General features: G+C 44.2%; 2 protein-coding genes across 2 annotated transcripts; one reads left to right on the top strand and one right to left on the bottom strand.

Annotated features, from left to right (window-relative positions):
* The first annotated feature begins 5,866 nt into the window (after window positions 1–5,866).
* LOC147419203 (uncharacterized) lies at window positions 5,867–14,407 on the top strand. The gene is made up of 2 exons (XM_086506296.1): window positions 5,867–6,145; window positions 13,970–14,407. The coding sequence occupies exons 1-2, from the start codon at window positions 5,919–5,921 to the stop codon at window positions 14,097–14,099; spliced, it is 357 nt and encodes a 118-aa protein (XP_086362422.1). The 5' UTR covers window positions 5,867–5,918; the 3' UTR covers window positions 14,100–14,407.
* LOC147419204 (receptor-like protein kinase BRI1-like 3) lies at window positions 7,043–11,756 on the bottom strand. The gene has a single exon (XM_086505963.1). It carries the CDS (start codon window positions 11,098–11,100, stop codon window positions 7,258–7,260), a length of 3,843 nt encoding a protein of 1,280 aa, XP_086362089.1. The 5' UTR covers window positions 11,101–11,756; the 3' UTR covers window positions 7,043–7,257.
* Window positions 14,408–14,667: the final 260 nt, after the last annotated feature.

The raw sequence follows: 14,667 nt of genomic DNA, 5'->3' as shown, positions 1-14,667 counted from the left end.
TATCTTTATAATGAGATGTTTTACATTTTGGACATGCCTTTTTATTTTTGTATTCGTCTCTATATAAAATGGAATCATTGAGACATGCATGTATGGTGTTTTAATCGAATCCAAGCTTGCTCAATATCCTTTTTACTTCATCTCTTGATGTAGGAAGGATGGTGTTTGTGGGTAAGAACTTTTGAGATAGTAGATTGCAACATTCCAAGCAAACACCACATACATATTAGGTATTAAAAGATTGAAAATTAATACAATAAACATTGACAATAGAGAAGGAATTTACTTTAATAGTGCCAAAATGGATGCATTATTCCAAGCATAACAATATTGAAGGTTTAGAATAAGCAAACTCGCACTTAACCGTGACAAATTTGTGCCTTCATAGATTTTCTCAAGCGCTTTCTCTCTAAGAAAACTTTCATTATTAGATGCTTTACTTTATTCGTACTAATCATGAATAAAATCATCCATGCCATCATCGTCAGCGAAAACATCACTCTTTTTGTCAAAATGCTCTTTCTAGCCTACGAAGTCCATAGTTTACTAATAGTTCATCACCGATACGAAATGATCAAACGGCATTTACAATAATGTATCTTGGAACATCTTTGCTCATGTATTCTGGTTCATGCCCATTTTTGCATTCCACAAATGTGCAATTGGTTCTTGCATTCCTTCCTCGACTACTATTAATTGAGCCGGCTATATTTCTATGTATATATGGTATGCCATCTACATAAAATCTTTGGCTTTTTACATGGGTAATGCCTTTATTTGAAAGGGATGTTGCATTGAGACATAAACCATAAGTGGTCATGCTATGGATGTAGCACACCAATTGATGCCAGGGGCCCCATCAAAATATGGGTTCACAAAATCACATAATGGTCACCTCTGAATATGGTGGAACTTGTAGATTTTGTGCAATGAATAGGCCGCAGCTTCCATTGGAAGGCTAGAAGGAGCTATCATGTAACAAGCACCCCAAAAGCTAAAAACCTCTCCATCTCTAGGAAGATATCCATGACATCCCCCATAGTATCTGCGATAATGCATTTGTACTAAAGACAATAGACGATTGAGCAATGCATAATCGCCATGAGTCTTGCTCTCAAGGCCGGGAGACAAAGGTTGTCGTAAGATGTCCATTTGTAATTCTTGGCTTGGCATGACCATGTCGTGTGTGAGAATGACGAGTAGCTTGATCATACATGGCATCCTCATCATCAACTAGAGATGCATGTCTCTACATGTGACATATTATTTAAATTATTGATACAATTAGCTATAATAATTTAAATAAATATAAATTAGAATAAAAATTACTAGTCATAGGTTGATCTCGGTGTGCGAGCATTGGTGCACGAGCATAGACACCCTAATCCGACTCATGTGAAAGACATTGGCGCCGCGGCCTTCGATGTAAGCCTCGACACGTATGGAACCAACATGGAATCTGCTCCTCTTCATAATAAATTGAAGTCGCTCTCTCTGAAGGCTCTTCTTCACGTCCCATCGTATGAGAGTGGTCTCCATGGCTATAATATGGAGGCGATGGAGTACGAGAGGAATCTAAATCTGTAGAAAAAGTACTAGTATGTATGCACATACATACATACATGCATATTACTTACACACACACACACATACTCAGATACATATATACATACAGATATAAACACATACATACAAATGTACATCGTTTCCTCTTGTTGTGAACACAAACGGGCATTATGCTATGGTCCCTGAAAATAAAAGACCTTCAGGATTCCATGAGGAGTCATGGACCCACTTTTGACGGGAGATACGGTTACATTAACATTCCCGCAGCGAAAACTATGTTAGTTTACAATTTGAATTTAATTTCTAATTAAAATACTTATATGTATTTACCTATAATGTAACTCTAATATCATTTTACTTTCAATGAATGCAGTTCAGGAGGCACAAGCTACAATGGTGAGCAGCCATACGTCCCACTTGGGTCGCATGGGCAAGACCGGCTTCATAGCCACTTTTGTAAGTATATTTTTATAGATTTTCATAGCATAGTTCTTAGAATGATGTGGAATAAGAAAACCCTAAACTTTGGTTCTATTTTGTATAGACCAAAGATTACGATTGACCTTTGACTTCAACAGAGATCGACATGGCGACATACTAGGGATACAGAGTCTTGCAGCGCATCCTTCCACCAGCACGTCCTTTTCTGAGTAATATTTGTAATTTTAAGTTATCTTTTTGAGTTAAATTGATTTACAAATTAGTTTTTTTATTGTCAATCGATTTAATTTAACTTTTATGAATGCAAGAGGTTCATAGCCAGAGAGATCTCGAGCTTGTTGCGAGAGAGGAGAAGGAGGGTAGGAGGATAGACGAGCAGCGAGCACGCACTGCATCGTTTTCACATGCTGGGGGACAGAAGGATCATTCGGATGAGTCCGATACTGATACATAGCCACAGTGGAATAATTTGAGATAGATGATCATGTTTGGGTATTGACAATGTACATATACATAGATTGATGATCTATATATTCAGTTTGCTTCAGTCAATTCTAATATATTTATATATTATTGTTAAGTTTCTTCATTCATATTCAATTTGTTTCAATCATTTTTGTCTATACTATCAAGTTTTTTCATTCATATTCGGTTTATTTTAATCGTTTTTGTTTATACTGTCAAGTTTTTTCATTCATATTCAGTTTATTTCAATCGTTTTTCTTTAATTCCATGGTCTCAAGGAAGAAAGGACCATACCGTGATCATTCATACTTTCAATTTTGTGTTCACATAAATTCATCGGTTGTCTTTTTGTTGTCGTGTATGTAGAACGCTCCTAAGTGTGTACTTTCCGCTTCAAATCTTGTTGTTGAGAGAGAGAGAGAGAGAGAGAGAGAGAGAGAGAGAGAGAGAGAGAGAGAGAGAGAGAGAGAGAGAGAGAGAGAGAGAGAGAGTGAGTTGGTAAGCAAGTAATGATCAGACTCCAAACCGACCAATATGTGTTAAGAAAAAAAATGGAACAGTGTCGTGACATATTCAACATTACGCCGCTTAAATCACGGAAGACAATGGTTACTTTTGTGTTGCTTAAGCGATGCCATTTTTCATCCGTTCTGCAACATTTTAGCGTCACTACGGGTGTCGCTTAAGCGACGTTCCTATAGCGATGCGGTTTTTGTCGCTTATGCGACGCTAAAAAGCATCCCTAGTGACAAAGCGGCCTAGTAGTGACTACGACACAGGGCATGCTACCACACAACATACACACAAACACATGAGTCATGTGGTCTCCTACGATGCAGAGCATGCTCTCACACGACTCCCTCACTCCCTCTCTCTTCTCAACGTATCTATGAAGGTTGTCGTCTCTCTCTCTCTCTCTCTCTCTCTCTCTCTCTCTCTGCTTTGAAAATGAGTCCCCACGGGTGAGCCGGGCTTTTAGTTTTTCTCGACGAACCTGCAGGGCCTTTGGTGGGTTATCAGATCACCATTCAACAACTTAAATGTGATCATGTAAAGTGTAATTATGTGAATATGATAATAACACATTGTAATCACAAGAAATTTCCAATAATCATGTGATAATTGAATCTCTACGAGTCCTCAAAAAAGAGTCCATAGCAAAAAATAAGATTTTGAAATCTCTAAGTGCATAAACTGGGACTATTGTGGATGAGATTGTGGAGATCTCTTCTAATTCATCTTCCTCTTGATCACTAATTCATGATGCAAATGAATATGACTCGCTTTGATACCAATTTTGGGAGTTGCATAGATCCAATAGTGTCTTCCATAATTAATTGATTAAGGGATGTACTTAAGCTTTAAACATAATGTCACTAATAAGCATAGATAGTTCCCCTGAACACATGAAAAAGGGACGCACAACGCGAGGAGACAAAATAGCACTAAGTTTATTGAAGTAAAACTCAAACATCACATGAATAAATAAAATGTGAACGGGTCTAGTTTGATGAAGATGGAGGTGCCTATTGCAAGGAAGAGGGTCAAAATCTTCAGAAAGCACAAGTTGGAGAGTCATGGATGATGCATTAGATGTAATAGTGGATCAAGATCACTTTTAAGGTGTAGCACCTATCGGACGTTGGGTAGGTTAAGGAGGTACCACAAGCATCACAAAAGGAGAATCTTCTTGAGCTTGGCCAATGCAATCGTGTGCATGTGTATGCATGCCACTGCATTGCTGACGCATTTTTAATATACAAAAGGGCACCAATAAAAGGGGAGATATATAGAAACTTTGAATGTCCCTAAAGATCTAGTGCTTATAATTATTTGCAATTGTAGAAAAGGTGGCAGTATATATGCATGACATCCTTAATCAAAATATCTTTAATCATCACTGCTAACATCTATAAGGTCACAAAAGTAACACCTTCTTAATGGTTAATAAAGGGTTTATAAATGTGAGAGGGTTATTTTATCTAATGGATGATCACAGAATATGGGACCACACATGGCCTACATTGTGCCTGAAACATGCTAACAAGTACTTTTGTTGAATTGATTCACTAAACCATGGGCCTCCTCATCCTCCTGAGATTTGGTATGGCCCATAGAGGAAGATCCCTCAGTTATTCTTATGGTTTGTAGTGCACAAGCCACGATTACCATCCACAAAAATGCAACTAAGCATCTACCCTCTTTTTGAAAGTCATTTTGCAATGTATAGCCGCGGAGAATTGACTTGTGATAATAAGGAGACTTCAATATATATTATCCCCCCTTCTCTTCGTGCGACTGACTTGTGATAATAAGGAGGTGCCAAGTGCTTGTGCCAAATGTTCCTAGAGCTACCCCATTAACGTGAGTCCCATGCTTTATAAAATATACATTTTCTCCCCTTTATGAGCTCCCTCACCCACACTCATGTGATACCATATGATAACCCTTAGTCAATCCCCCTCTAGTGTATAGCACACATGAATGCAATTATAACCCTTAGTCAATCCCCCTCTAATGTATAGCACACATGAATGCAATTGCTTTCCATTTTTTTTTGGGCTTGCAAAAGGCCATAGAGACCATGCTGGTTATAGACGTGCAATTTGTAGGTCGTCCGATCATGGCCTTAGATCACTACCACGTGTGATAGCTTTACGTTGTTTGAAAGCTTCTTGGCTATTCTGAGGCTGTTTACACATTCAATAGCGCCCGCTATGCATCCCCTTCAGCAACCAATGAAAAAACTTACACGAAAGAAATGGGGAATATCTGTATTATCTGTGACCTCGCCATTTCCTTGCTGGCATTCCACATCAACGCCATTTCTTGAAAGTTTTGGAACAAAGGGAGGGGGCGGGGCCTCATCGATAAAGGACACGGGCAAAACTCGTGGGATCAACGATTGGTCCATCGGGATCAACGACTGGAGATGGATCAGCCGTTGATCTTCCACAATGTAAATAAAAAGATTAGGGTTCCCGTACGTCGTGTCGACCCCTTGAACCCACAACCTCCCCCTCCACAGCCTCGAGCTCTAACCACCTGCGCTGCCGCGCGTTGTTGAAAGCAATGCGCCTTTGCACGATCAAACCCCCCCCCCCCCCCCCCCCCCCCCCCCCCCCCCCTTGCTGCGTCAATCCGACGGCCCATATCACGCGCTCGGGCCGGTAAGTCGCCCCTGCCATAGATCCCACGAATCCCACCCTGTGTCACTTATAAATGAGGCGGGGGAGTTGAGGCTGTCCAAATATGGAGCTGCCTATGTGACAGCCAATCAACGTTAATTTTGTGGTGGGTGCTTTTAGACTTGGGAGGGTATAACATTAGCCCGCCCGCTATGTGAAAAGGGGCCGTGGACAGGCACCCGAATGCATTTGGGGATGGAGTTGGACATCCCCCTCGCTGTGTTGCAGCTCCCTTGCGGGCCGTGGACAGGCACCCGAATGCATTTGGGGATGGAGTTGGACATCCCCCTCGCTGTGTTGCAGCCCCCTTGCGGGCCGTGGACAGGCACCCGAATGCATTTGGGGATGGAGTTGGACATCCCCCTCGCTGTGTTGCAGCTCCCTTACTACGAGCAGTGTGCCCCTCTATTTCTCGGGCGGCTGAGAGTGGGCTCGATGGCCATTGGCATCCACATGGGCTGCGGAGTACCTATCGCCTTGTGCAGGTAGTACGTTCATGCTCCACTAGTGCTTCCATTAAATTGGCAGCCGCTAGGACCACAAAATTCCACTTCTTTATGAAGCTTTACATCAAAGAATGTGTGTTTCCTTTTTAGAAACACAAACAGCTCCATAGCTTTAAGGGACTGCTCTCTTTTGGTGAGTGTTGCAGTTGATATCCATCTAGCTTTAGAAGCTGAAGTGATATAGCTGGGATGAAGGTCAGCACTACAGATAGTTTTAGAGGAAGTTGATACACATTCCAACTCCTTCCCAGGTTTAATAAGTTTTCTATTGGAACATAAACAGACTTATGGCTCAATATGCCCATGGGAGCTTGTTGTTTACAAACTTAACAAAGCCGCGCCATGCATGCCCATCGCGCCAGACATGTAGTTCCCCATATTAGGGCTAATTGGAGCACAATAAACATAGTCTCCATAAAGGAACTTCATAGAGCTAGATACACAATGTTCATGTGATTCTTTACTCTTTGCATAACACTTGCAACAACCAAATGTCTACACGAAAGGCCTAGCTTCGCATAACACTGGCAACCAACTGCCTGCACAGTAGGCCTAACTTCACTCATAGCCTTTTGATAGCCTCTTAAATTTCTCTCTCTCAATAATTTCCACCTTTGGACACAAGTGGTTATGCTCCGCCAAACTCGTTTGAAAGGCAAGTCCTTGTCCTTGTTGATACCTTTGCAGGCTATTGTGAGACCTCACCTTGTTCTTTTGTGGGGTCATCTAATTATTAGGGACAACTTGAAATCCACTTGGATGAAACATCCACACAATGTCAGCTTTAACCACATTGGCCCAATGCCAAAGTGGCAATGATATTGTTACGTTGGCCTCCTATTACTCCTTGGATGTCTTTAAACCTTCCACAAAATGAGCGACAAAGTCGAGCTTCGGGATCTTGTTTCATCTTTCTATTGATGTTCTTTCAACCTTTCAGAAAACCAGCTACAAAATCAAGCCTTGGGCTGTGAACTCATCATAAGTATGAAATCAGGTTTAATGTGAAATGAGTCATAGAAGTGAATGTCAGTACAGTAAAGAATGTCAACATAAAAGATTTTACACTTAATGCCAAGATTGCCACCCCTTTAGAGGGAGTCCAAATCTTGGTCTTGATGGAGCTCTCTAAAGAGAGCCATGACTTCAAGCATGGTGGGTCTTTTATGAGGAGATTGTTCCACACACCAGCAAGCAATGTCAAGGTACTTGAGCATCTCCTTCTCTATGGAGTTCCAATTGGGAGGAATAATGGCACCTTTTTCACTAGGGAAAGCCCTCTGATCAAGAAGGTCATCAATCTTACCTGCTTGGAGCTTCTTTTTCACCCACCCAACAAGGTCTACCCCACCTATCAAGTCCTCATCCATGGCCTGCTCTTCTCGCACTGGCGTAGACGATACTGGTGGCGTTGAACTTGCCCCTGTCGTTGTGCTTGTGCTTCCCCTATCTGACTCCGAAGTCATGGGGGACAGAGACGTGCCCGACGCCCCACCTTTGCTCTTGACACGCTTGAATGATGATGACCACGTTGGCCTCCTGCCTGTTATAAGCTCCAAAAGGACAACTCCAAAACTATATACATCCCCCTTTGTTGTGCACCTGAAGCTGTGGCAATACTCTGGTGGCACATAGCCAGGCGTACCGACCAGAGCGCTCACGCTTAGATGGGTCTCTGCTGCACTCACAAGCCTTGCCATGCCGAAGTCGGAGACGCGAGCTTCTAAGGCGTCATCAAGAAGAACATTGCTTGACTTGAGGTCTCTGTGTATGATGTGGGGAATGCAGCTATGGTGAAGGAAGCATAATCCTCTTGCGGTCCCAAAAGCAACCCGCTTGCGAATATCCCAGCTGAGTGCAGCATGCCCATCTAGGGGGCCACTATCATCACTATGATAGCAGTCCTCATGAAGCCTTCTGTCCAAGCTGCCCCCTTCCATATACTCATAGACAAGCAGCCTCTCATGCCCAACCTTGCAATAGCCCAAAAGAGGCACCAGATTGCGATGCTTGATCTTTCCGATGGTCTCCATCTCTGCCATGAATTCACGGTCACCTTGGCTTACTGTATGGACAAGCTTCTTGATGGCCACAACAATACCTCCTTCAAATGTTGCTTTGTACACCTCGCCAAATCCGCCACGCCCTATTATTGCCTCCTGACTAAAGCCATTGGTTGCCTCAAGCAGATGTGCAAATGTAAGCTTGCGCAGTGGCTTCTCAAATGTGGCAACATTGATACTAAGTGGCTCACTAACACCATTGATGTTCCAGCTGTTGCTACCAGAGCCTGAAGGCAGGTTTTCCATGTAGCTGTCGCGTACATGTTGCCGCATCTTTTGCCGGCTCACCATGATGCAGGCAATCATGCAGCTTGCGCCTGCCATTACAATGGCGAATGCACCCACACTGGACATGGCAATCGCAACGGTTGACCACCCGGAAGATCCACCATTATCTGTTGAAGAAGAAGATGCTGAGGTGTTTGAATCAGGAGTGTAGCCACAAGGCAGAAGAGGCACTCCGCAAAGGCCGGGATTATTGGCAAAAACTGAGGGGGACATAGTAGGCATGGAGCCCGATTCTGGGATAGGGCCAGAGAGGTTGTTGTGGGAGACGTCAAGCTGGTTAAGCAAACCCAAGGTAGAGAGGGAGGGGGGTATGGACCCTTGTAGCATGTTATGATCTAGGTAGAGGATAGTGAGCAGGACAAGGTTGGAGAAGGTATCGGGGATAGGGCCGGTAAGGGCATTGTGGGATAATGTCAGAACAAGGAGGGTGCTACATGAGCCAAGCTCAGAAGGAATGGTCCCTGTGAGTCTATTGTAGCCTATGTCCAGATATTCAAGGCTTCCACCACCAGTCTCTGGGAAAAAGTAAGGATTTGTGCCATGATAGAGACGCGTGACATTGCAAGAACCCTTGACAGCATCCAATTGAAAGAGGGTCTCGTCGCGAATACCACTGTACTCAATCAAGCCCCCAAGCCCTACACAACCTCTGTCCAAATTCTTAATAAAAGCATACTCTGTTCCTTGATTGAGTGTGCCTCTAGTGATTTTTCCTGCTTGCTTTACAAGCTCAATGGGAATGGTGCCCTCCAAGAGGTTATTATTGAGATCCAACCATATCAGCTTGGTACTATTGCCAAGAGTGGCCGGGACAGGCCCTGAGAGCGAATTGTTGGCGAGCTGCAGGATCCCGAGCTTCGGCAAGTTCCCCAACTCTGGTGGTATGATTCCTTTTAATAGGTTACTATTTAAAGAGATCCACTCTAGATTGCTACAATTTGCAAGAGCAGGGGGAATGGTTCCCGTGAAGAGATTGATGTTAAGAATTAGTGTTCGAAGATGTAATGCGGTGCCGAGGCTCTGAGGAATTGGTCCCTTGAGAAAATTCCCCCACATCATCAGATCTTGCAACAAGGGAAGGCGTGCAATGGATGATGGCAATGGCCCACTTAGAAGGTTGCAGCTAAGATCTAAAACAGTGAGTGTTGTGCAGTTTCCGAGGCCTTCCGGGACTGCACCCACAAGATCATTATCTTGCAATAATATTTTCTGTAGTTGTGGTGCGCAAAAGCTATCTGGCACGGTCCCTGTTATTCGATTAGCACTCAAATCTAGCTTTGTTAGGAGCTTGCATGCTGAAAGGACCCCTGAAGGAAGTGTCCCTGTGAGATTGTTGAAGCCCAGTTGGAGTGTCTGCAAGGCTGGCATTGAGCAAACCACATCTAAAGGGACTTTTCCAGACAGAAAGTTAGTGCCCAAATTGAGGTAGCGCAAGGCTGAGCAATTGGCGAATGAAGCAGGGATGCTACCTACCAGACTGTTGATGGAGAGGTCAAGCTCTTCGAGGGCCACGAATGCATTGCCGAATTCGGGCGGAATGGTGCCGGTGAGGTTGTTGTTGAAGAGATACAAACCGCGGAGGTTGGTTAGATGTGTTAGAGGAGGGAGGGTGCCTGAGAGGGCATTGCAGGAGATATTCAAAAGACGAAGTGCTGCAGACGAAGATATGGAATGCGGAATCGGACCAGTGAAGAAATTGGTAGAAAGATCAAGCTCTACAAGAACAGGGGATTGCAAAGTATCCGGGAGCTCACCGCCGAGCTCATTGAAAGACAGGTTTAAGTGGGTGAGTGAGGCAGAAATCTTTGTGTCCTTTGATGAGCTTGAGCTTAAGGGGATGAGGATATCTATTGGTAATGTGGATTTGAGTAAGTTGTGAGAAAGATCTAAGTAAACAAGCGTTGAGCAGACCGACACTCCCTCCGGTATGCTGCCCTCGATTGAATTGTATGAAATATCCAACCAGGTAAGACTACCACATTGAGAGAACAATTCAGGTGGTATTGTGCCTGTGAGGTTGTTGAAAGAGAGATCAACTGTGGAGAGAGTGCTACCCGCACCCATAAAGCCGAATTTTGAAAAGGAGCCACGAAATGAATTGTGGGAGAGGTTGAGGTATGTGAGTGTCGTACACAGGACATTTGCAGAGACGACAAAACTGCCGGTGAGATTGTTTGACGAGAGGTCAAGGATCGTGAGTGTCGAGCACGCAGAGGAGACCACTTGCTCACTACCATAGCCGTAGAAGGCATTTCCTTGTAGCCTTAATGCCTTTAGCTGATCCAATGGAGCTAATGTTGCAACAGGTATGGGTGCCACAAGCCCTCCGTTGCTGACATCCAGCCCAGCTACTCTTCCATTGATGCAACTCACGCCCCGCCACTCACAACTATTGGTCGAACTCATTCCCCACCCTTCCAACATCCCGAATGGATCCTTCTCTATGATTTGCTTGAAGCTCAATAGTCCCTGTGTGTCTTTGTCGAGTCCACTTGCTGCCCTTGCCATAGCCACTCCATACAAGACCATCAATAGAAGAGTGACGACTGGCATGAAGACCTTGTGATCCATTACAAGCTTCATGATCACATACACAATGCTTTCACACACACATAAGGATCAGAGTGGCAACTTCCTCTCTCTACATATTACAAATCTAAACAGAACAATGCAAATGCATCGGCATAAATGGCAAACTAGGAGGACCTAACACTATGCCCATGTCAACACAAGCTAATTATTGCAACGCACAGTGACACCGGGAACCGGCATGCAATGGAACAGTGTAGCAAAGGCATGAAGCAAGGCACCATGGTTTGCGGAGAAATGCGTGAATGTGTTTCCTAACTTGCACGCTAATTACCGCCAAATTGCTAGTATTGGCAAAACCTTGATATGAGACAAACAAGCTTATTTAGATGTAGCTGTCCATGGAAAACAGAAACCTATGCAAGGAGGGGAAGGGGGGAGAAGCATGCAGAAACATGGAAGCCACTAATCAAACATTGTAGAAGGGATCAATGTGCGGATTTTGCGTGTGTGTGTGTGTGTGAGAGAGAGAGAGAGAGAGAGAGAGAGAGAGAGAGAGAGAGGGATTTTTAGCTAATTGTGCTTACTGCTTGTCAGCACGATCTTGGCCACGTCGCTCCCAGCTCAACGCAACGAAATATATAATATCCGCAGAGAGAATTACCGATGCCCACATCCACGTAGCGGTTGGAGGACCTCCCCCGCGGGCGCTCCTCTCTCTCTCTCTCACACGCAGAGAGAACCGATGGCGCCCACTTGGGTGTCTGCTCTCACCGACGCGCAAAAACATGTTCTTCTGCACTTTTTGTTGGCGTCGGATCAAACGAACCCCGGCCAGACGGAAGTTCAACATTGGACATTGGAATCCAGGAAAGTCAGCGTTAACGAGACGTTGACTAAAGAGTGTGTTTCACAAAATGTGAAACTCTTGGGTCTTGAAACGATTAAAGTAGACATTGACCTTCTTACAAATTAATACAACACATTAGTTTTAATTTCCACCTCGAGTTCATCCACAAGAAAAGAGCAAGTCTACCCCTAGTCACTATATGGCACGGCTCCGGGCCATAGGGGATCTAGGGTCCAAATTTGGGGGGCAAGGCGGCTTTAATCTCCGCCGTCGGATCACACAGTGAATTAGGGGTGAACTGAGGGTGAACTAGGGGCGGGTAAGCTAGGGTGGGTGAACTGGGAGTGAACTAGGGGCGCCTAAACTAGGATATGATCACGTGCCATGCCAACATGAACAGTGACGCGCGCTAGCGTGGTGGTAGGGCATTCGTGTGGCAATCGAGACGTCCCAGGTTCGACCCACACCCCGCGAGGCGGGTGAACTGGGGGGTGAACTTGGAGCGCCATTTTTGTCCCGAGTTCACCCCTAGTTCACCCCGAGTTCACCCCCAGTTCACTACATGATCCGACGGCCGAGATTAAAGCCGCCTCGCGCCACCAAATTTGGGCCTTAGATCCCCCTTGGCTAGAGCCGTGCCATATAGTGATGAGGAAGTCCACCCCCGCCCATTCTCTCATGGGGTGGGTGGGTGTGCTTTACACATGCGTGTCTATCACGAACAGGCGTAGAGCCAGGCGTAGAGCGTGGTCGCATCTTCCTTTTTCACAGCTATACAGCCCGATCAACGGTTAAGAAGAAATCTAATGATTAAAAAATAGCGGGTCAACTTTTGTGAGGGAGGGTTGAAAAAAAGAGGGAGTTACTCGAGAAGGGCGGTTGCCCTCGTGGCGTGGAAATCTTGGTTAATTTGAGGCAATAAGTGGATATCCTACTGTTTACGAGGGAAGACATAAGTCTTCTCGCACCTTTTAAGATGATGTGACTCGCATGATGAGCGCCTTCTCTCTCTTCTTGACTTGCTTGTAACCTGCTAACGAGCACGCTCTTGCGCTCAGACGACCATACTCATACTATACTTGTCTTATAATGTAGGGCCAAAACTTCAACTTTGACCATTGTGGTGGGGAGGTTGGCTACTCGAGGGGTTCACCGTTCAATACCCCTCTATATAACGTGCGTTTGCGGGGTATTAAAAAAACCCCTCTTTTTAACATGTTTGAATGAATAAAATGACCCCTTATTTTAGGATTTTTTTCTAAAATTGAACATAAAATCCCCTTATTTCAATGTATCTTTGTTAAATTGCCTATAATTTTTGTATTTTAAAACCCCTTCTTTCGAACTCACTTTATACATTAACATGATTACATAGTGAACCCCCTCAGGTTGGCTGTCCAACATCTTGTCTAGGGAAAAACGACGGAGCAGATATTTTTTTGGCACAGGGTGCCCACATTAGAGCCAGGTCGCACTCAGGGGGAGTGGGGGAGTGGATTCACCACATTTAGTAATGAGTCCTAGAGCGCAGACAGAAATGTCAAAGGTGGAGGCAAGCGTTGCTAGCACTTTGGAAAAAGAGGGGGATAAGCTATTTTCTGGACAACAACAATGCAACTTGACTCTCGCAGTCCCAAGCCAATGAGGAGTTAATCTCGAGCTTCACTTTTGAGCGAGATTTTCGTAGGCATGCCAAGCAATGTGTGGGTGCGACCGTCCGGTGCTGAGATAGATCCATAAACATATGTTTATATTCTAACTGTTGTTCCCATTCATTCTCCCACATTAAATGATCAATTCAATATGAAAAAATCATTTGGGTTAGTTAGATGTTAGATTTTATGACACCGAGTAATATCTTTGATAGAGCGATAATGTTCTGGAAGTTCAAGCTGACACATCCATTTGGAAATGAATTTCTTTCGACTTTGCATAAAATGACCAAAACCGAGAAGTATTACCCTTCGTCTGCATGGATAACACCATACTAGGGACGGAAAGAGTTTGTGTGCCTTGAACAAGTCTGTATTGTTTTTATGTGTTATTTGTTGTATTTGAACATCATTTTTGCAGGTTCGTGATGGAGCAACTAGACAACAAGCCAGAGAGTATCGCAGAAACACAGGCAGATGAGCTGTTGGTGGATAATTTTGACGACACTCAACGTCAAAGGATCGAAGGGCGAATAACAGAGAAGTTCTGAAAGAGGAGTGTGGAGATGGTGATCACTCATCTATCAGGGAGCATATTACACACCACCTCGGGCATATGAACCTTGTATCCAATATTTATGTAGATAATCTCGAAATAGCTAAGCTGAAGCAGCATGTGTTGATGCTACAAAATGAAGTAGTCTCCTTGAAAGTGCACCTAAATAGACTTAATGCACTTGTATGCCGGTTTTCAAACGCTCTCAATCGGAACAGCATGCAGCCTCTTTTGTATGCAAGCCCAGCAAGTCTAAAAGGGCCGAGACCATGTCCATACAATATATCTACACGAGCTCGTCGTTTTTTTGTCGTCTTCAAAGCCATGCTTCTCTTTGCCGTGCTCGTTTTGGATGAAATAGGTTTTCTTTGTTGTGTTGAGATGATGTTTTGTGGTATTGGAAGGCATTGTTTTGTCTTGTGCGTTGTTTGTATTCAGATTTGCGACGGTTGAATTGTTGCATTTTTCTATGGAGTTGGTCCCGTTCTCCCCTGCTTCTCTTTGCTGGGCTGGTTTTGGCCGTATTCGAAGGCATTGTTTTGAAATGAAAAGCTTGTGCGTTG

Source organism: Adiantum capillus-veneris, chromosome 29 (assembly GCF_014529385.1).
Source record: "Adiantum capillus-veneris isolate H3 chromosome 29, ASM1452938v2, whole genome shotgun sequence".
Classification (NCBI taxonomy): Eukaryota; Viridiplantae; Streptophyta; class Polypodiopsida; order Polypodiales; family Pteridaceae; genus Adiantum; species Adiantum capillus-veneris.
The sequence above is the reverse complement of the archived record's forward strand: the minus strand, read 5'-3'. Positions and strand labels throughout refer to the sequence as shown.

What these genes read in the sequence shown, in the direction of transcription:
- LOC147419204 (XM_086505963.1), bottom strand. Translation starts at nt 11,100, where the DNA reads ATGAAGCTTGTAATGGATCACAAGGTCTTCATGCCAGTCGTCACTCTT.
- LOC147419203 (XM_086506296.1), top strand. Translation starts at nt 5,919, where the DNA reads ATGCATTTGGGGATGGAGTTGGACATCCCCCTCGCTGTGTTGCAGCCC. An exon ending in GTACCTATCGCCTTGTGCAG is followed by an intron (nt 6,146 to 13,969) that starts GTAGTACGTTCA and finishes TCATTTTTGCAG; the next exon opens with GTTCGTGATGGAGCAACTAG.